General features: G+C 34.4%; 1 protein-coding gene across 5 annotated transcripts in view; it reads left to right on the top strand.

Moving 5' to 3' along the window:
• Positions 1–21,217, top strand: part of EEA1 (early endosome antigen 1) — a 141,839-nt gene that overhangs the window by 66,304 nt on the left and 54,318 nt on the right. For all 5 annotated transcript variants that reach the window (XM_059080206.2, XM_067009856.1, XM_059080205.2 and 2 more), the window contains 2 exons: positions 3,770–3,886; positions 15,437–15,775. In XM_059080206.2, the coding sequence (XP_058936189.1) occupies positions 3,770–3,886; positions 15,437–15,775 (456 nt within the window). The remainder of the gene's footprint in view (positions 1–3,769; positions 3,887–15,436; positions 15,776–21,217) is intronic.

Here is a 21,217-nt window from a genome sequence, read left to right as displayed (position 1 = left end):
TATTTTATATATTACTGGTTTACTGAACCTAAAACATTGGAATCAGAAACAAAACAGTAAAAGGAATTAAAGAAATTAGAAATGTAATGATTTGTTTGGTCTAGTTGAGGATACAATCTGGTATTATACATTGTTAAATATGTTCCATTCCTTTCATTAAAAATATAACTTATGAATTCTTGACATTTAAAAAATCTAGATATTTTAGAAGGCATGTAGAAAAATAACTCATTCTAAAGCATTTAAAAGTACTTTTTAAATAATTGGCTTTTCTTTAGATCAGAAATTAAGGTTAATAAAAGGATTATTCCTAAAAATCTACATTATTAAAAATATCAAAGCTGTAATCAACTTATATTTGGTGTTGTCTTTAATGGAAATGATTTTTTAAGAATTTTATTTGTATTCCAAATATACTTATTTGAATCCCAATTTTTAAAGCTAAAAAGGTTATAAAGAGATGGAATAAGTATGATTACACTCATGCATAGTTACTAAAGAGAGCATTTAAGTATCATTTAAAAGTATGCTAGCATAAGAGATCAGATTTAGAGGTGTGTTTGGACTGTTTATTGTATGTTCAATGTGTACTTTTGTCAGTCTTGTCTTCCACCTTTCATCCATCGTTTTATTTTATTTTTTTCTGCTTTCTAATGGAGATGCTTAAACTTGAGGTAATGTGTTTTTGGAAGGCTTTTAATATTAGTACTAATTTTAATATAGCACCTTCTAGCACCATATGGCAATTTTGTGTTTTAAGGCAATCTCAGAACTTCAAACATATGCTCATTTTTGTTTTATTAATCAAGCAAATTTTTAACCATCTTTAAAATGATTACTAAAACTAGTAGAATATTAGGACAATAATTATAATCTTAAAGCACTAGCAGGAGGTTTGCGTGAAATATTTTTCCTTACTTATTTTGTAATTTAAAATTTTTTAGTAAAAATTCGATGTTAAATTCAATAACGTGGATTTAAGGAAATGCAAACTATTTTATAGGGTCTTATATACTGTTTCCTTGTGTACAAATATCTTGTAACTTCTTGGAGATAGAATCACTCATCCCTTTAGCGAGTATTTTTTGAATGCCTGAGTGTCAGCAACTATTTTACTTGTGGGGAATACAACAGTGAATAAGGTAGAGTGCCTGCTCTCATAAAGCTTATATTCCTTTGTGGAAACCAAATAATATATAAGTAAGCCAAATCATGATAGAAAGTCAGTTAATGCTAAGAGCTATATAGAAAAACAAAGCAGGATATGGACAGTAGTGGGGCTGTCAATAATGTGGGACAGTTTTAGATAGAATCATCAGGAAAGGTATCCTCAAAGAGGATACATGGGAGAAGAATGAAGTAAGCAAGAAGCAGGGTGAAGAATTGGGAGCCACATTCCCAGGAAGTGCAAGTGCTAAAGATTTCTAGGCACAGATGAGCTTGTCCTATTAACTAGTGAGGACTGTCTGTGTGACTTGAAGAACTTTCTTTTTGAATTTCACCCATAGTGATATTGCTATAGTGAATGTATTTATTTCCTTTGAAATTGTCTTTCTTCAGTCTTTATTTTTTTTTAAATAGAAACATATGATCACTGTCAAAAATTAAAACGACTCATGATGTGCAGTATAGAGAGTGAAAGTGTCCTATATGTCACTCCTCTTCCTCCCCTTCGCCATAACTAAAATGTACCTTTAGGTGTGTACTTTTCCCACATCTTTCTTTTTTCCCCCCTTGAGTATAGTGAAAAATTTTAAATGCTTGCTTTTATATTTTTAAAAATTCTAGTTTAAAAACATATACATATTTAGTGTACTAAGGATACATTATAAAATTATTTATGTTACTGTATCTAAAAGGTATAAGATGTAACAAAATAATTTTGGATACATTTGCTTTACATTTTCTTTGTTTAATTCCTTTTATATGTTGGCATTTATCAGCAAGATAGATACTAGATAGATGTTACACATGGCTAACTGTATCTTATAAACTTTAATGTGGAATCATGGTATTTTAATGAAATATACTCAAAATTTGCATTTTAGTACACTGTTACTTTTTTCTGTTTATTATGTGTGAGATATTCTAGTAATTCCTTTGAAAGAGAGTTAGAAGTAGGGATTTAAATACGATAATTTATTTTCCTGTGTGATAAGTAGGCATTTGTACTACATGATTAAAACATTCTAATTTAAAGTAGCTGGATTTTTCCTAATATTTTTATTAACATCCATAATATTGCTAATAGAAAGTGATTCTGAGATTCAGAGTTGTTAGACATAGCAAATTGAAATAAACTTCCAATACCTATATCCATTTCAAGGTTACATGACCAGTTTAAGACAGAAAGTGTTTAGGATACACTTTTGACTTGAACACAGTTAAAAATACATGAATATTTAAACATTTTCTTCTTTGAAATATATTTTCTATACATGTTTTTCTTAAAAAAAATCAGGTCATAAACATATCTCAGACATGCTGTCATTCCCCAAAACATTTTTGAAACCTCTTTTTATTGACTTTAAACCAGTTTGGAAAGCACTCAAAAAACTAGTTTCATTAATTTATGGTTATTAAAATAAGCCCAAGTGTTTGATCATTCAGTTCAGTTACCTTGTTTACTAGTTTGTTTCTAAAACTTTATACCTTCATCCACAGTGGACTTGGTTTTATTATAATGAGAATCCTTTAACAAAAAAAAGGGCCACACATTCTGGAAGGCTTTCCAAAAGAAGTAGCAAGAGATCACTTGGCATTATTGTCACAATAAATTAGTAGCCTTCTAAGATTTTTTTCCTTTAAGATGAAAGTACTCACTTGTAATATATGATATAGGTAACTGCCGATGTGTTCATTTAAAAAAATTAAGAAATTTATTGTATTCATATTACAGTTTATTTACTGATGAAGAATATAGGCAATGGAAATAATTGTAACGTTAAGAATGTAAAAAGTAAAGCCAGTAAGCAGTATTAGAAATGAAAAAAGTTCTGTTAATATCACTTGCAGGAAACCCTACTTAAAAGGCAGTACTTAGTCTCTCTCTAGTGGTTGAAGCTTTCATGTATAGGAAGCTTTTATTTCCAGGCTCTTTGCTTATCTTTCTCTTACTTTATTTATTAAATGATTAAACCATTGTTTTCATAATAGGCATTAATTTTCATTTAAACAATATTAAGTGCATTAAAGCAAATTCATACCTAGCTATTCTCCATGATCATAGAGTGATCCAGGTTAATAAAACTATATATAGCTTCTGTTTGATAACTTCTTTGGACAAATACTTTCCATTACAGTCCAAAAGATGATTCACCACTTTCAAAGGTAATTCTATGTTGGTTGTTGCATTTAACATGATTTTGAAGTAAAAAAAAAAAAAGGCTGTGCACAGAAACCAGGAGAAAATATAGATATAACTTGCATGTCCTTTTTAAATTCAGGAGGATTAAAGTATAGAATTTAAAGCCAGTAAATTCAAGTTTGCAGTTTGGTGCTTACTTCAGACATATAAAATAGGATGTCAACTTTTCATTTCATGTATTATTAAATAAATGAAGTTGTATATTTTGGATAAATTTTAAAAATTAATTTTCAGCCAGAAAAGATGTAGGGGTGGTAAGATAAAGAATCAAGTTGAGATTTCTGAGTTATTTCAGTTCAACAACAATGACAAAAATCTATGTAATCTGAAAACCTTTGGATGCTTCCATTTCCTTTTTCATTTTAGTTTGCTCTGATTTTTTTTTTTTTTTTTCCCTTTTAGGCCACAATAAACCAGCTGAGGAGTGAACTTGCCAAAGGCCCCCAGGAAGTTGCTGTGTATGTGCAGGAACTACAAAAACTTAAAAGTTCAGTTAATGAATTAACACAAAAAAATCAGGTGAGAATTTAAAAACTACATATAATGGTGAATTGATTTTATAGATCTTAAATTTTAATCTTGTGTATGTTATTTATATATTGGCACAGTACAGTATGACTTGTTCTGTGTGGGTTTTTTTTTTTTAAGTGTTATTTACATTCACATTGTTATGCAACCAATTTCAGAAGTCTTTTCATCTTGCAAAACTAAAACTCAACACTCATTAAACAACTCCCCATTCACTGTCTCCCCTGCCCCAAACCCCTTCTACCTTCTATATCTATGAATTTACTATTCTAAGTAACTCATATGAGTGGAATCATACAGTGTTTGTCTTGTTGTGTTTGGCTTATTTCACATAGGATAATGTCCTCAAGGTTCATTCATGTTATAGCATGTATCAGAATTTCCTACCTTTTTATGTTTACATTACATTGTATGTATATATTGTATTATCTATCATCTGTTGCTTCCTTCTTTTGGCTAGTTCTATTGTCAATAGTGCTGCTTTCAACATGGGTATACAAATATCTATTTGTGATCCTGCTTTCATTTATTTTTGGGTAGATACCCAGAATTGGAATTGCTGGATCGTACTGGTAGTTCTATTTTCAGGTTTTTGAAGAAATCACCATACTGTTTTCCATAGTGGCTGTATCCTTTTAAATTCCCATCAACAGTGCACAAGGATTCAACAGTTTCTTCACATCCTTGCCAACATTTGTTATTTTCTGTGATTTTTATTTGTCTTTTTTTTTTATAGTAACCATCCTAATGAGTGTTAAGGTGGTATCTCCTCATGGTTGATTTGCATTTTCCTAATGATTAGGAGGTTGAGCATCTTTTCATATGCTTTTGGCTATGTAATTTTCTTTGGGTTGTTTGTGTTTTTGTGTTGAGTTGTAGGAATTTTTTATATGTTTTTGATATTAACCCCTTATCAGATATATGATTTGCAAATATTTTCTCTTAGGTTGCCTTTTCACTCTGTTGATTGTATCTTTTTATAAAGGAAAAATGCTCCTGTGTGTCTCTACTCTCAATACTGTACTACAACTTCACTTCTGACATCAGATGTGAGGGTGTTCTGTATATTAACAGTTCCGTATATTAACAGTTCTCAACACCAGCTGGGTGTCCTACAGTTTAGCTCAGTTCTTACACTGCTTACATAGAGCTAGCATCAGATTCCACAGATGAAGGGTGCAGTCCTGCAGGGCTGCCTGAGCACCCCAACCCCACCTCTGCCACATGTCCCAATTCAGACACCAATTGAAAGTCCAGCTTGTTACTTGTACTTCTGACCAACTGGCTATAAATGGGATGTTCCTAATCCCCTGCCTCTGGTGTGATTAATTTGCTAGAGTAACTCACAAAATTTGGGAAGACATTTTACTTACTAGATTACTGGCTTATTATAGATGACTATAACATAAGAACAGTGAGATGGAAGAGATGCATAGGGCGAGATATGTGTGAAAGGGTTTGAAGCTTCCATGCTTTCTCTGGGTGCTCTCCACGTATTCACCAACTCAGAGTCTCTCAAAACCCTTCCTTTCTACACGGGCATGATTGATTAAATCATTGACCACTGGTGATTAATTCAACCTTTAGCCCCTCTTCCGTCCCTGGAGGTCAGGGTGGGACTGAAAGTTCCAACCTTTTCTTCAAGGTTGGTTCCCCTGACAACCAACCCCCATCCTTAGGGCTTTCTAAAAAATCACCTCATTAATACGAACTCATAGGTGGTTGAAAGGGGCTTGTTAGGAATAACAAAGGATATCTTTATTGCTCTTATCACATAGGGAATTCCTGGGGTTTTAGGAGCCTGGTTCCAGAAATGGGGACCAAGACCAAATGTGTATTTTACAGTATCACACCTTTGATGCACAGAAGTTTTAAATTTGAGAGAATTCTGTTTATCTATTTTTATTTTTGTTGCTATGCTTTTGGTGCCATATCCAAGAAATCATTGCTAAGTTCAGCGTCATGAAGCTTTTCACCTATGTTTTCTTCTAATAGTTTTATAGTTTTAGGTCTTTGATTCATTGTGAATTAATTTTTTTTATAGTGTAAGGTAAGGGTCCAGTTTCACTCTTTTGCATATGGAAATCCAGTTTTCCCAGCACCATTTGTTGAAAGGACTGTCCTTTTCCTATTGAATGGTCCTAGAGCCCTTGTTGAAAATCATTTGACCATGTATGTGAGTGTTTATTTCTGGGCTCTCTAGTCTTCCTCTGTTGGTCTGTATGTCTTTCTTTATGCCAGTACCACATTGTTTTGACTACTGTATGTTTCAATAAGTTTTGAAATCAGAAAGTGTGAGACGTCCAACTTTGTTCTTATTCTGTAATGTTAATATTTTCCGCCTTGGTTCTTTAAAGATGAGCCACAGATAATATTTAGTTTTGTGATAAGGCAGGTATTGGTATCAATACATTTTTTTCCCATCTTTTTTGGTGGTGGAGGAATAGGAAGTTATTAAATCTTTTTACTCAAAGGTATGGTGAATTTGTTGGCTTTGCTTTAATGACTTAATTAATTCTCATATCTGCTTTTACATTTAATCTGTTGTGATGTTTGAAGCGTGTGAAGAAAATTTAGTCTCACAGATGTGTAGTTGGAAAAGGGAGGACTATCTTAATAGCCTTTTCAGATAATTGTAGCTATTTTTATTTGATATTATACTGAAACTAAAGTATAGTTTCTCAAAAGTTAATTACAGTGTAGAATCTGAAACCATAGTAATGCAATTTTTGTACTTTGTAACAATAAAATCTCTTCCTCTGTCTTGCCTTTAAATGGGTCTTTCCTGTGATGATTTTGTAACATTATGCATTAGTCATGTGGAAAATATTGGTTCACTGAGTTATGCAGATTTTTTTCCAATTATTGACATATTTCATTGTACAATATAAAACCAATCACGTTTGTCAATATCACCATCAATCTTAGAATACTTTATAGGTATGAGGAAGTGTCAAGCTCATGGTGGTGGATACAAGTTTTCCAAAATTCTAAGCTTCATTTGGAAGCTTGAGTTTTATCATTGGCAACCAATACTATCAGTTCTATCCTTTGAAGCGACAGATATTCTTCCTTCCCAAATCTGAATAGTCACAGTTTGTCATTCTTAAAAATGGTGTTTCATGGAAAAAAGCAACTAACTCAGTTTATAATTCAATCACATATATGCTCTTCTGTATGACAGTTATATTATTTGGTATGCAGCAGAAGTGACCCATATATACTTCCTATTTTTTCACAGTTTTTTTTTCTTGCTATTTCAAATATTGCGGCTATGAACATTCACATACAAATCTCATGCATTTGTGTAAGAATTTCTCTGTTATGTAGTCTCACGTGAAATTGCTGGGTTATAGGCTATATACATAATCAAATTTACTAGGTGATCCCAAACTATTTTCCAGAGTAATTATACCAGTTACCATTGTCCATTTTTCCGTATACTCCTGGTGCTGACTGGCTTTTATTTTTTAAAATTTTATTTATTTATTTATTTATTTATTAAACATCTTTATTGGAGTATAACTGTTTTACAATAGTGTGTTAGTTTTTCCTTTACAACAAAGTGAATCAGTTATACATATACATATGTTCCCATATCTCTTCCTTCTTGCGTCACCCTCCTTCCCACCCTTGCTATCCCACCCCTCTAGGTGGTCACAAGGCAGAGAGGTGATCTCCCTGTGCTATGCGGCAGCTTCCCACTAGCTATCTAATTTACATTTGGTAGTGTATATATGTCCCTGCCACTCTCTCACTTCATCACAGCTTACCCTTCCCCCTACCCCATCCTCAAGTCCATGCTCGAGTAAGTCTGTGTTTTATTCCCATCCTACCACTAATCTCTTCATGACATTTTTTTTTTCCTTAGATTCCATATATATGTGTTAGCATACGGTATTTGTTTTTCTCCTTCTGACTTACGTCACTCTGTATGACAGACTCCAGGTCCATCCACGTCACTACAAATAATTCAGTTTCATTTCATTTTATGGCTGAATAATATTCCATTGTATATATGTGCCACATCTTCTTTATCCATTCATCTGTTGATGGACACTTAGGTTGCTTCCATGTCCTGGATATCGTAAATAGAGCTGCAATGAACATTTTGGTACATGACTCTTTTTGAATTATGGTTTTCTCAGGGTATATGCCCAGTAGTGGGATTGCAGGGTCGTATGGTAGTTCTATTTGTAGTTTTTTAAGGAACCTCCATACTGTTCTCCATAGTGGCTGTATCAATTTACATTCCCACCAGCAGTGCAAGAGGGTTCCCTTTTCTCCACACCCTCTCCAGCATTTATTGTTTCTAGAGTTTTTGATGATGGCCAATCTGACTGGTGTGAGATGATATCTCATTGTAGTTTTGATTTGCATTTCTCTAATGATTAATGATGTTGAGCATTCTTTCATGTGTTTGTTGGCAATCTGTATATCTTTGGAGAAATGTCTATTTAGGTCTTCTGCCCATTTTTGGATTGGGTTGTTTGTTGTTTTGTTATTGAGCTGCATGAGTTGCTTATAAATTTTGGATATTAATCCTTTGTCAGTTGCTTCATTTACAACTATTTTCTCCCATTCTGAGGGTTATCTTTTGGTCTTGTTTATGGTATCCTTTGCTGTGCAAAAGCTTTTAAGTTTCATTAGGTCCCATTTGTTTATTTTTGTTTTTATTTCCATTTGTCTAGGAGATGGGTCAAAAAGGATCTTGCTGTGATTTATGTCATAGAGTGTTCTGCCTATGTTTTCCTCTAAGAGTTTCATAGTGTCTGGCCTTCATGTAGGTCTTTAACCCATTTTGAGTTTATTTTTGTGTGTGGTATTAGGGAGTGTTCTAATTTCATACTTTTACATGTAGCTGTCCAGTTTTCCCAGCACCACTTATTGAAGAGGCTGCCTTTTCTCCATTGTATATTCTTGCCTCCTTTATCGAAACTAAGGTGACCATATGCGTGTAGCTTTATCTCTGGGCTTTCTACCCTGTTCCATTGATCTATATTTCTGTTTTTTGTGCCAGTACAATACTGTCTTGATTACTATATCTTTGTAGTATAGTCTGAAGCCAGGGAGCCTGATTCCTCCAGCTCCATTTTTCGTTCTCAAGATTGTTTTGGCTATTCGGGGTCTTTTGTGTTTCCATACAAATTGTGAAATTTTTTGTTCTAGTTCTGTAAAAAATGCCAGTGGTAATTTGATAGGGATAGCATTGAATCTATAGATTGCTTTGGGTTGTAGAGTCATTTTCACAATGTTGATTCTTCCAATCTAAGAACATGTTATGTCTCTCCATCTATTTGTATCATCTTTAATTTCTTTCATCAGTGTCTTATAGTTTTCTGCATATAAGTCTTTTGTCTCCTCAGGTAGGTTTATTCCTAGATATTTTATTCTTTTTGTTGCAATGGTAAATGGGAGTGTTTTCTTAATTTCACTCTCAGATTTTTCATCATTAGTGTATAAGAATGCCAGAGATTTCTGTGCATTAATTTTGTATCCTGCAACTTTACCAAATTCATTGATTAGCTCTAGTAGTTTTCTGGTAGCATCCTTAGGATTCTCTATGTATAGTATCATGTCATCTGCAAACAGTGACAGCTTTACTTCTTCTTTTCCTATTTGGATTCCTTTTACTTCTTTTTCTTCTCTGATAGCTGTGGCTAGAATTTCCAAAACTATATTGAATAAGAGTGGTGAGAGTGGGCAACCTTGTCTTGTTCCTGATCTTAGTGGAAATGGTTTCAGTTTTTCACCATTGAGGACGATACTGGCTGTGGGTTTGTCATTTATAGCCTTTATTATGTTGAGGAAAGTTCTCTGTATGCCTACTTTCTGCAGGGTTTTTATCATAAATGAGTGTTGAATTTTGTCAAAAGCTTTCTCTGCATCTATTGAGATGATCATATGGTTTTTCTCCTTCAGTTTGTTGATATGGTGTATCACATTGATTGATTTGCGTATATTGAAGAATCCTTGCATTCCTGGAATAACCCGCACTTGATCATGGTGTATGATCCTTTTAATGTGCTGTTGGATTCTGTTTGCTAGTATTTTGTTGAGGATTTTTGCATCTATGTCCATCAGTGATATTGGCCTATAGTTTTCTTTCTTTGTGACGTCTTTGTCTGGTTTTGGTATCAGGGTGATGGTGGCCTCATAGAATGAGTTCGGGAGTGTTCCTCCCTCTGCTATCTTTTGGAAGAGTTTGAGAAGGATAGGTGTTAACTCTTCTCTAAATGTTTGATAGAATTTGCCTGTGAAGCCATCTGGTCCTGGGCTTTTGTTTGTTGGAAGATTTTTAATCACAGTTTCAATTTCAGTGCTTGTGATTGGTCTGTTCATATTTTCTATTTCTTCCTGGTTCAGTCTCGGCAGCTTGTGCATTTCTAAGAATTTGTCCATTTCTTCCAGGTTGTCCATTTTATTGGCATACAGTTGCTTGTAGTAATCTCTAATAATCTTTTGTATTTCTGCAGTGTCAGTTGTTACATCTCCTTTTTCATTTCTAATTCTATTGATTTGAGTCTTTTCCCTTTTTTTCTTGATGAGTCTGGCTAATGGTTTATCAATTTTGTTTATCTTCTCAAAGAACCAGCTTTTAGTTTTATTGATCTTTGCTATTGTTTCCTTCATTTCTTTTTCATTTATTTCTGATCTGATCTTTAGTATTTTTAAAATTTAATCTTTTTTATGTTTTATGAAGACCTCTGTGTCTCCCTACCCCCTTTTTTTCCCTCCTGTCAAGCTATATGTAGAAAACTTCCACATATACTCTAGTTTTATCTTTGTCCCTCAGTATGATTTTTAATTTCTTTGAGCTCAGAGTTGACCTTCTACCTCTTGGAAATTTACCAGAGGTGTACACACAATGGATGTTTATGGTCAGTGTAATTTATTTTGTATTTTTGAAACATGAAACTATTAATAAGGGATAATGAGGCACAGATTGTGTGTGCATATATATATATATATATATATATATATTCACACATGCATATATACATTCACACTATTAAAGGAAGTATTATGTTTTTTTATGAAGAATACATGATGGACTCAATATGGTTTAGTATGGTAAAATCAGGATATTTTTGATTAGGGAGTAATAGAATTTTCTATTAATCTTAATAATCTTTACATAAGTAAGACTTCAAATTTTTATTCAGAGTGTTTTCCTGTTTAGGATTTTTTTCACTGGTTAGAGCAAGCACAGATGTGCATCTACCTTTTTTTATTATCCTTGCTCCCCCACCTCTCCTCACCCAAGTCCTTGGCAAACCATGATTGTTGACAGTGGTGATATCCATGTATTATGAGTTTGGAAATCTCTGTGCCTGGTCTTTTGAAGGCTATTAATGAAATGCCTTGGGCAGCTTTTGTGGGTCATAGGCAGCATCAAGGTAGTTAGATAACATTGTAAAATATAATTAATTGAAAAAATAGTTGCTTTTGTGTTAATGTCAAGATTTTCAGCATTAAACCAGAGTTTTTTAATCACTGGCTTTGAAAACTTAAAAACAAGCCAGGAGTCTTGAAGAAATTTCCTTTTTAGTTTCTAATAAGAATCATATGCTGACATTTAAACAAAATTCTGCAGCTCAATTTAATTAACTATTTCCATATAAATTCTGAACAAAATCATATGCTTATTTAAAGCTACTAATATGATCAATATAAGCCATTGTAAGAGACTGAGTTATTTTTTGGGTCTCACCTCTTACCCATTTTCCATCCTTCATTGTTCTCCGCTTTCCCACAGTCTCAGTATTAAGATGCTCATAGGCCAAAGCAGAAGCCAGATATGGCAAGTAGTTGTATTGCTGTGTATTACCACTGTATTGCAAAGTAGTATATTGAGATGAACAGCATAGTACAGTGGTGAAAGGTATGTTTAAATCCCAGCTTTGTCACTGACTGGCTGTAACCCAGAGCCTCTCAAAGTCTCTTTCCTCTTCTGCTAAGAAGTACTGTTATATTTATTTGCCTCTTAGGATTCATATGAGTATAAAAAAAATTAATAGATGTTGAAGTGCTTCACTGCCTGGCTTAGAGTAAGCACTTCATTGAATGTTTGTTGTTACTGTTTTTATTTACTGTAAGTTTTGTGATACAGAGTTGAGTCAAGACCAAGGTGGATGTTTTCCTAACTTACTGCCTAGTAAATCAGGAAGGACTCTTGTTGAAGACATAACTTTTTAGCTTAGTCTTGTGTTTTTTAAAAAAATTAATTAATTAATGTTTGGCTGTGTTGGGTCGTCGTTGCTGTATGCGGGCTTTCTCTAGTTGTGGTGCACGGGCTTCTCATTGAGGTGGCTTCTCGTTGCGGAGCACGGGCTCTTAGCGCGCAATCTCAGTAGTTGTGGCGCTTGGGTGCGGGCGTAGTCGCTCAGTGGCATGTGAGAGCTTCCCCGACCAGGGATTGAACCCGTGTCCCTGCATTGGCAGGAGGATTCTTAACCACTGCGTCACTAGGGGAGTCCCTTTAGCTTAGTCTTTAAGGATGCTTAGGAGCATGTCACATGGCAGAGGGGTTAATGGCATTTCATTTTGAGAGCTAGATACAGAAGGCATGGGGACATGTAAGAGCACAAAATATAAGATGTTGGAGAGGTACAGGTAGTTCAGTTTATTCTTTCTCACAAAGCTGTTTTGAGGAACAAACGAGATGAGATCCTTGAGACCACTTTGTAAGCTATCAAGCAATAAAAAAATGCCATTCTTTTTTCACTTTTTCTCATTACCTGGGCTAGTAACAAGTGAATAACAGAGTCTGATACAGGGAAATTGTCTCTGTAAGGAAATATGTTGAGAGAACAATTGGTGAGGAAGTCAAAAGAGGACTGGACATGCGGAAGGAAATAATTTTGCTTACTCAAATGATAATTATGTTACGAGTTAAGCTTAACATTCATTTTATAATTTAAACTTGAATAGTGTATGCTTTGGGAAGCCTGAATTGACTCACGGAGTGTCTGAATTGTGTTGTGAAAACTTTATTGGACTTAGAATCATCTTATGTGACTCTGCTACCTGGCCAAGTCATATCAGGTTCTTTCAGCTTTAGCTTCTTCATCCACAGAATGGGGATGATAATGTCTATCTCATCTTTTGTTGTAAGGATTAATATAGAGAAGTGAAAGTGCAATTACTGTTTTCTTTAATGGAGTCTACTGTACTTAAAAAAAAATCAATCTTCAAAAACCATGTATTCATTAGACTGCTTCAGATTCTGTGAGAAGACCATAATAAGGATAAAAAGTCTGTGATACTAAATATAGTAAGCCTTTTGCATATAAAAATATATATAATGTGAGTAGATTAGGTTATTTAAAAAGAAAGTGGTTTAGGTTCTTTTAAATAAAATTTAATTATTTCATCTGTGCTATAAAGCAGGAAGATTTTGATTAATTTTTTAGGATAAGTGAATTTTAAAGTGAATGGTTGTAATGTATTTTTGCTTCTGAAAGAGTAAAGCTGTCTGAGGGGTCCTTTATATAGAACTAGTAGGATTACTTGGGCACTTTATGAGTAAGCCTATGAGGAAGGCTCACTACCTCACTACTAGCCTTAATTTTTATAGCATGTTTTAAAATTATATCCCACCCAAGTATTTGTGAGCATGGCTGCATTCATAAAGTTTAGTAACTTAGAATTTTCTTTGAAAAGATGTAATGATCAATGAATAGACTTAATTTAGCTTATGAATTTTAAAATAAATATTATTTTCTTAAAAGAAAACGTATGAAATCAAGCCAAGAAAGATGTGGAGTTACTAACGAGTAAGACAAAAAATGTTTATAAAAAGAGAACTTTCCTAACAAGTAGTTTGACTCAAAATTATTATTTTTTTCTCTAGTCTTTTGGCTCTACCTCTTTTCTTCTGTGTCTGTTGGTCAGTCAAGACACATTTCTTTGCTAATTTTGCTGAAAACTTCTGGGTGCTCTTTTTACTTTGTCTCCCATTTTGTCGTTCTTACATATACTTATATCTTTTTGACACTGCTTTTTCTATAGTATATTTCTACTTGGTAATTTATATTAATGAACTTTTTCTCAGACATGTGTTTAAGAACCATTACTGCTGCCTTTCCCACTCTGTTATCTAAACTTATTACTCCCCTGTGTCCCCTCTTGCAACTTGTTTGTCTCTTCCTTTGTGTCTTTTTGTATAGAGCAGATGGCATGAGTCATGTATACCTTATCCTTAACTCCACTCACTACCAAGTTCAAACTTTGTTTTCAGGTGATTTTAACTTACTAGTTAGCCCCACCTGACTTGCTCTTTTCACTTAAAAAAAATTGTGCACTTGAGAAATTTAACACAGCTTTTGTATTAATCTGTATTTGTGCATTATGTTTTAACTTAGAAAAAAATTTTTAAATGTGTTTCATTTAGATTATAGTCTGTTTAAAGGCCAGAAGTTTTGCTTGCCCTCCACTATTTCTGTATTATCCCCTTCTAGCACACTGTATATAAAAATGAGTATAATAAATGTCCATGATTGACTCATCAGGTGCTTATAGTGGCTTCTTTTCCTGGCTATCTTTCTTACAGAGTTGAGTCAAAATTCTGATCCATATCTTGTATGTAAATATCTTGACTAAAAATGTTCAATATTAGTAGTAAAAACTCCACTGAGCCCAGACTTTAACATTTGATTAGGCTGGTTGATCCAGATCTTTGATTGGAGGTGTCATTTTTATATTTTGTACTTGACAGTATCGAGTAAAATAACAAATATAAGGCAGGTAAGTGATATTTTTAGATCACTTTTACACAACTAGAAAGAAATTTGAGTAAGTCTTAAACTTGTGACTCTTAAAAATGATGTTTGTCAAAAAGAGCAAAAATGGGGAATCAGTAGAATCAGGCATACTAGAGCAGTAAATGGTATTGTTATTGCTAAAGCTCTTACCAATTATGAAATTGCAAAGCCAAAAATCAGAATTGCCATTTGTTACTTAAAGTAATTTTTGATAATAGAGGGGTAGTTTCAATTTTTAACTCAAATGGAAGATTATAAATATGTTGCATAGCCTAAAGAATCTTGTTAGTAGGGCTTCCCTGGTGGCGCAGTGGTTGAGAGTCCACCTGCCGATGCAGGGGACATGGGTTTGTGCCCCGGTCCAGGAAGATCCCACATGCTGCGGAGCGGCTGGGCCTGTGAGCCATGGCCACTGAACCTGCGCGTCTGGAGCCTGTGCTCCGCAATGGGAGAGGCCACAACAGTGAGAGGCCCACGTACCACACACACACAAAAAAGAATCTAGTTAGTAGATTTTAGTGTTTTCATTTTATGTCAAAATTTTGTCGGTAATTCTTAAATTATATTAATAGAGCTTAGTCAAGTAGACCAATAATAAAACCATAAGTTAGTATATAACAATTTAATTCTTCGCGATTAAAATATTTTCACTGTGTTTGTTATAATATTTACTAAAACATTTAGTAGGAAATGATACTGCTCTAAAGATTATTTGAATAATTAGAATAATTAAAAATATTAGGAAAAGAAAAAAAATGTTAAATTGTTATTTCAGAACTTGACTGAAAAGTTGCAGAAGAAAGAACTGGACTATACTCAGTTAGAGGAGAAACATAATGAAGAATGTATGAGTAAAAAGAATATACAAGCAAGCCTTCATCAAAAAGACCTAGATTGTCAACAGCTTCAGTCAAGGTTATCTGCATCTGAAACCTCACTGCAGAGAATACAGGCAGAGCTAGGTGAAAAGGGAGAGGCTACTCAAAAGCTCAAAGAAGAATTATCAGAAGTGGAGACCAAGTACCAGCATCTTAAGGCAGAGTTTAAACAGCTACAACAACAGAGAGAAGAAAAGGAACAGCATGGATTACAACTCCAAAGTGAACTTAATCAAGTAAGAGCTGTTAACATTTATTTATTGTAATTCCCCCTATGGTTTCTTCTTAGTGTGTTTGATGGTTGTTTGATCATAATATAGTTCATTAAAAAAGTTGTCATTTAAAAAAATAACTCGTAATTTTCACAACCTATAGATTTGAGTCCGATCTCATTTCTGTTAATTTCAATTTCCCTTAAAATGAAAGTATCGGGCTTCCCTGGTGGCGCAGTGGTTGAGAGCCCGCCTGCCGATGCAAGGGACATGGGTTCTTGCCCCAGTCCGGGAAGATCCCACATGCCGTGGAGCGGCTGGGCCCGTGAGCCATGGCCGCTGCGCCTGCGCGTCGGGAGCCTGTGCTCTGCAATGGGAGAGGCCACAACAGTGAGAGGCCCGCATACTGAAAAAAAAAAAGTATCTGTCATATAGTATTGTTGTGAAGTGTTTATGAATTAATACATATAAATTGCTTAGAATGGTACCTGGTACACGGTAGGTACTCAGCAGGTATTAGCTATTATAATAATTCAAATTGTTAATCATTCTTTTATTTAAAAATTCTTATCTTTTTTCTTGTTACTAAATTTAAAAAATATAATTACTGTTAAACCAATAATATAAAAAATAGATATTTTAAAAGAAGAAAACAAATTAGTCCTAACAACTATTTTTTATAGGTAAATAATATCCATCAGAAGAAGTTTCATGGAAGTTCTGACTTTGCCATTAACTTAATTTTTGAAATCTCTATTCTAATTATTTCTTATAGGTAACATTAAAGTTGGTAGAAAAATGGAAATTTGGGGGAGATTAAAGTCCTCAGCCACTTTTTTTGGGATAATTTTCAACTATTTTCATTTATAGAGCAGTGATACTTGGCTTTTGTGGCATTAGTCCTCTGTCTTAGCCTGAGATACTCTTCCTATTTCTCTTCTCCCTGATAAATACAACTTACTCCACTTGTCACTACACTTTTCCAGAAATCATTTTCTGCATATTGCCACTTCTCACCACCACCCGCTCCAGAGATGGCTTAAGCATTTACATGTCTTGATTGTTTTACTTATCACAGTATAGTATATTATCATAACTTATGTATCTTTCTTCACTAGACTCTGAACTCTTCGGGTGTAGAGACCATGTCTTATTCATTTTTTATCCCAACTACCTGGCATTTTACTTATTAATCAGCAGATGTTTTAGTAAGTAAGTGAATGAACAAATGCAGGCATTCATAATGGAAGGAAACAGAGGCTTGGGGATATTAATGAATAACTTAAATATAATTTAGATTTTTGCCTTTCAGTTGAAATGAACAAATGGGGCATTTATGGTTTCTAAAAGACACTATGCCTTGTTTATTAGGAGATACAGAAATGAGAAAGGAAACAGTATCTACCTTAAATGATTATGTAAATCTCATTGAGGATGAGGCAAGTAGTATCCTATACCAATGAATATGAGAATTAACATGATCTCATATACCATGGGAATTTGGAAGAGTTCCTCTCCTGTTTTCTCTCCCTGCCCCATAGTACTTCATATGTATAATTAGTTTGTCCTGTTAATGTGATCAAGAAAAGCTTTGTGTGAGAGAGAGGTGGTGCTTGAAATTGTGAATATTGGATGGGTTTCGACAAGTATCAGTTTGAAGGCGGGAGGGTCTTCCAGGCAGAAAAGTAAACTAGAGTCAGGGAAGTATTACAAGAACTGGGGACGGACACGCATTTGCTCTGAGGATAGGGTATGTGTAATAGTAGTGGACTATTTTGAATCCAAAGAGCATTTGGAAGTTTATTATGCAGGCTTTTGAATAGCAGGCTGAGGAATTTGGGTTTCATTTGGTTGTCCGTGGGTGGAGGGGCATCAGGAATTTTTGAACCTATTCAAACAATATTTTTATTCAAAGACTTGAATGTACCTAATTATTTGGTTTAGTCACAATTCTGTACAAAATAAAGAGGTTGTACTGAAGACCTTGAAGTGATACCATTTATCTTCTCTTCAGTATGCTGTCTGGATTCTACCTTCAAAGCATGACTCAAATCTGTCCTCTTCTCTTCATCTGTAGTTCTACCACCCTTAATCTCAGCTGTTGCCATTGCTCACCTGGGCTACTGTTGGCCTTTTTACAGGTTTCCTTTTTCTAGAGATCTCCTTAGTCTATTCTCCATATGGAAGCCAGAGCCCGTGTTTTAAAATGTGAAGGATATCACTCTATTCCTCTGCTTAACAACCTCAGTGGCTTTGCTTACACTTTGAATTGAATCCAAATATCTTACTTGGTCATGTTAGCACTTGTGTGTAGTATGGTCCACACTGTGTCTGTTTTCAAGCTTGTCTCCAACATGTGAAGCAGCCATATGATCTCCTTTCAGTTCCGCAAACACTCCAACACTTCAAAGCACTCTCCTGCCTTAGGTCCTTTGCCCATGTTCTTTTCTTAGAGTGTTCTTGATTTCAGTTCTTCATAAGGCTTGCTCAGGTATTGTTTCCTCAATAAAGCTTTCTGGACCACTCTATTTCAATAGCTTATTTTCCATTTATTCTGGATCCTACTTTATTCCAGCAAGCTTCTTCTTTATAATACTTTATATTGTATAGTTAGTTTACTTGTGTATTATTTACCATTCCCTTTGGACGGTGAGCTACTTAATTTGAGGAATCTGTTTTATTCTGTACTCTATCAGCCTCTATACTTAGAGCTTTCAGTAAGTATTTATTGGAAGAATGGAAGTGAACCTCACCTTAAACCTTCTTTCAGCGTCCTTAAAGAGTGTAGGGATGAACTGGGTTTGTTTTGCTCTCCACTGTATCCTCAGCTCCCATATCAGTGCTGGCAAAAATAGACAGCTGTCAATTGTCAACAAAGGACTTGAAAACAAAGTACCCCATATTCTTCATATTTGTGTTCGTGAGCACTTTTAAAATAGCCACAGATGTGCAGATAATGATGTTATGTAATTAAACAATTAGTCATCAATTTACTTTTTTAATTTTTAAAAAAATTTATACAATTTTTAAAGGTTTCTTTTTCTTTACAGTTATTATGAAATATTGGCTTTATTTCCCATGTTGTACAGTATGTCCTTGAGCCTGTCTAACCCAGTAGTTTGTATCTCCCACTCCCTAACCCATATACCCAACTTAATTAAAAAAAAATTATCTAACATGCCATCTCAAATAGCATAGTGGTTTATGAGTGTGGATTTAAGAACCAGCTTTCTGAGTTCCAGTTCTATGGCCTACAAGCTGTGTGAGCTTGGACAAGTTATTTAATTTGTACCTCAGTTTGCTCATCTGTCAAAAAGAAGATAAGAATGGAACTGTCTTCATAGGGTTCTTATAAGGATTAAATTAGTTAATACTTGTGAAGCATTTGGAATAGGGCCTGGCACTTAGCAAACATTTATTGGAACTTAATGAATAAAGAATTATGTATATAAGTTTACAAAACTAAATTTCTCAGAGAACATATACATGTATGTATATCTCAAAATGTAACTTTAGGATAGACCATTCTATTAATAATTCCAGGATGTATTATTTTTGCTCTTAGTTTATCCTTTTTTTTTTCCTTAACATATTTACTCTAAAATGGTATAGGCATTATGGCTTAAGGGATTTTGGCCTGCTTACACCCTTGGGCAGCTTTGATTTGAGATTCATCTCTTTATTAAAGATCAGGGATTTATTAGGATTGTGCAGTAAAGAATGACAGTTATTTATAAATATATAATATCTCTTTTTTCACCCCTTTAGTAAATCTTAGCTTCAGAGCAACAGTTATCTTTATTTATTTAATAAAAATTTTTTACTGGAGTAATGTTGACCCACGATACCATGTCAGTTCCAGGTGCACAGAAGAGTGAATCAGCCACACACATCTACACATCCACTCTTCTCTAGACTCCTTTCCCAAATAGACCACCAGAGGAGTATTGGGTAGAGCTCCCCATGCTACACAGTAGCTCCTCACTAGCCATCAATTCCATATATATAGTAGTGTGTACATGTCAATCCCAATCTCCCAATTTATTCCACACGCCTCCCCCCCCCCGCCTCGCCTCACCTCACCGGCTGGGAACCATAAGTTTGTTTTCTACATCCAGAGCAACACTTATCTTTAATTTGGTGGTTCTTCACTCTGTCTGCACACCAGAATCACCTGGGGAAATTTAAGAAATTACCAATATCAAGGCCTCACCCTCCACTCAGTTATGCCATAATCTCCAGCATAGGCCTCGGCATTGGTGTATTTAAATGTTTCCCCTGTGATTGTACTGTGTTGTTGAGATTGAAAACTGCTGCTTTTTAAAGTGTTGCTTTTTGGCAAATGATTCCTGAAACTAAATATCATCTGATTCTTGTTATGAAAACATGGATTTCTGGGCTTTAGCTCAAATGTACTAAATCTAAACTTCTAGGGGAGAAGTCTTGATTATCTTTGTGTTAATAATGATATTGGGTGATTCTTATCCAACAAGTTCAGGAACTAGATGTAGGTGATGCCTGTTTGTAAGATATCAAGCACTTAGATGCTTGAAATATGAATTTACTTTGAAGGCCTCCTTTGCTTTCACATACCAGGATTGGATCTACTTCTTGTAGTGAGAAGGAGAGGGTTTGGGTAGTTACTACAGTGCTAATTCACTGCATTTTAAGAAGAAGAAGAAGAAAACAGAGAGATGTCAGGGTGCTGGCTTAGGACAAAAATAAAATAAATATCTTTTCTTTAACTGTTACTGATTCCTGTTTTAGTTAGATTAAAGCATGCTTTACTTTAGAAATCCACTTTGGTTTTCTTTATTGAGGATAGGACATGTTTTGACAGTTGCAGGTTGCTTCATAGCATAAGAAAATAGTGGGTGTCCACTCTTCTGATAGAACTTTATTTTTTCCTTGCCAACTGTGAATTTTTATGGAGAAATATGCAAGTATAGAGCATATAAGTGTACATATGACACAAAGGCTATAGATCCTTAATATTTTCAGATTTAACATGAATGGGTTTGGTTGACAGCAGTTGTATAGAATGCTTGTTATTAATTTCCAGTTTTGCTGAGGCACATGCTGAGATTTGATTTAATGTGTTATGAGGCTGGGGTGTAGAAGTACTCTTAGTGTGTAAGCCTCGCCGAATGTCTTGCCACTCTTTTTTTGTTCTGTACTCCCAGCACTTGTGCAGTAATTCTTCTAAAATTAATACAAACTTTTTTTTTTTAATGGACCCACCCCCAGCCAATCCCACAAAAGAAACCAGCTGTTATTTCTGGTAGTGTTAGCGAAAATAAGGAATTTGAGAAAGTGATAGTTCTAGCTCCAAGACAAATTTCTCCTTTAGTTTTAGCTAGGTGGCAATTTTAAAGTTAATGAATGAGAATCACCTAATATTTTAAGAAACTATTCTTTCCTCTATTTTATTTAGAAATTGTGTGCCAGTTTGAGGACTTGAGAATG

Source organism: Kogia breviceps, chromosome 12, assembly GCF_026419965.1.
Source record: "Kogia breviceps isolate mKogBre1 chromosome 12, mKogBre1 haplotype 1, whole genome shotgun sequence".
In the NCBI taxonomy this organism is placed as follows: Eukaryota; Metazoa; Chordata; class Mammalia; order Artiodactyla; family Physeteridae; genus Kogia; species Kogia breviceps.
This window is presented reverse-complemented; position numbering and strand designations above follow the sequence as displayed.